Raw genomic sequence first — 1,689 nt, forward strand, 5'->3', positions numbered from 1 at the left:
GTGGGTGTGTGTGGGTGTGTGTGTGTATGTCTATGTGTGTAAATGTAAGTGTGCATGCATGTGTGTATATGAATGTATGAGTGTATATGTATATGTGCGTGTATATATAATATAATTGTGTGTGTATTTCAAGGGGTGTAAATGTAAGTGTGCGTATGTGTTTGTATATTAATGTATGTGTGTATAATGATGCTTGTAAATGTGTAAGTTTGCGTGTGTTATCCCCGCCTCAGTTACATAGAGGGGGTGTATGCTATGTTTGTGTATATATACATGTCTACTGTCTACGTGTGTATATGTCTATGTGTGTACATGTATGTATGTGTATATTGCTTATGCGTGTATATGTCTATGAGTGTACATGTATGTATGTGTATATTGCTTATGCGTGTATATGTCTATGTGTGTACATGTATGTATGTGTATATTGCTTATGTGTGTATTATGTCTATGTGTGTACATGTATGTATGTGTATATTGCTTATGTGTGTATTATGTCTATGTGTGTACATGTATGTATGTGTATATTCTTTATATGCGTATTATGTCTATGTATGTACATGTTTGTAAATGTGTATATTGCTTACGTGTGTATATGTCTATGTATGTACATGTTTGTAAATGTGTATATTGCTTATGTGTGTACATGTATGTTGTGTATATTGCGTATGTGAGCACATGTTTATATGTGAATATTGTTTATATGTGTATATGTCTATGTGTGTACATGTATGTATTGCTTATGCGTGTTATCCCCGCCTCAGGTACGCAGAGGGAGTGCATGCTATATTTGTGTATATATACACGTTTGCGTGTGTCTATGTCTATGTGTGTACATGTATGTATGGCTTATGCGTGTTATCCCCGCCTCAGGTACACAGAGGGAGTGCATGCTATATTTGTATATATATACACGTTTACGTGTGTCTATGTCTATGTGTGTACATGTAGGTATGTATATATTGCTTAGGTGAGTAAATGTATGTATGTGTATATTGCTTAGGTGAGTAAATGTATGTATGTGTATATTGCTTAGGTGAGTACATGTATGTATATATATGTATTGCTTATGTGTGTATATCATGTAGGTATGTGTATATGTCTATGTGTGTACATGCATGTATATATGTATTGCTTATGTGTGTTTATGTAGGTATGTGTATATGTCTATGTGTGTACATGTATGTATGTGTATATTGCTTATGTGTGTAAGCCTGCGTGTGTTATCCACGCCTCAGGTACACTGAGGGAGTGTATGCTATGTTTGTGTATGTATGCGTTTCTACCTATATGTGTATATGTCTATGTGTGTACATGTATGTGTGTGTGTATTGATTATGTGTGTATATGTCTATGAGGGTACATGTATGTATGTGTGTATTGCTTATGTGTGTATATGTCTATGTGTGTACATGTATGTATGTGTGTATTGCTTATGTGTGTATATGTCTGTGTAAGCACATGTATGCATGTGTGTATTGCTTACGCGTGTAACTCTGCGTGTGTTATCCCCGCCACAGGTACACAGGAAGCACCCCAGCTGGACAAGTGCCCAGACTCTGCAAGGTACCCGGATCTATCTAGCTATCAGTCTGTGTGAAGATGTGGGATATTCTGTTCTGTTCTTCCTTCTTCTCTCTGTCTCTGTCTGTCTGTCTGTCTATCTGTCTGTCTGTCTGTCTGTCTGTC

General features: G+C 36.5%; 1 protein-coding gene across 1 annotated transcript in view; it reads left to right on the forward strand.

Annotated features, from left to right (window-relative positions):
• Positions 1-1,520: 1,520 nt before the first annotated feature.
• Positions 1,521-1,689, forward strand: part of LOC106014021 (glycine, glutamate and proline-rich protein) — a gene marked incomplete at its 5' end in the record, with an annotated part of 1,713 nt that continues 1,544 nt past the window's right edge. Inside the window, 1 exon segment of the mRNA XM_013091018.1 lies at positions 1,521-1,566. Within this exon segment, the coding sequence (XP_012946472.1) occupies positions 1,521-1,566 (46 nt within the window).

Source organism: Aplysia californica, unplaced genomic scaffold, assembly GCF_000002075.1.
Source record: "Aplysia californica isolate F4 #8 unplaced genomic scaffold, AplCal3.0 scaffold01848, whole genome shotgun sequence".
Lineage (NCBI taxonomy): Eukaryota > Metazoa > Mollusca > Gastropoda > Aplysiida > Aplysiidae > Aplysia > Aplysia californica.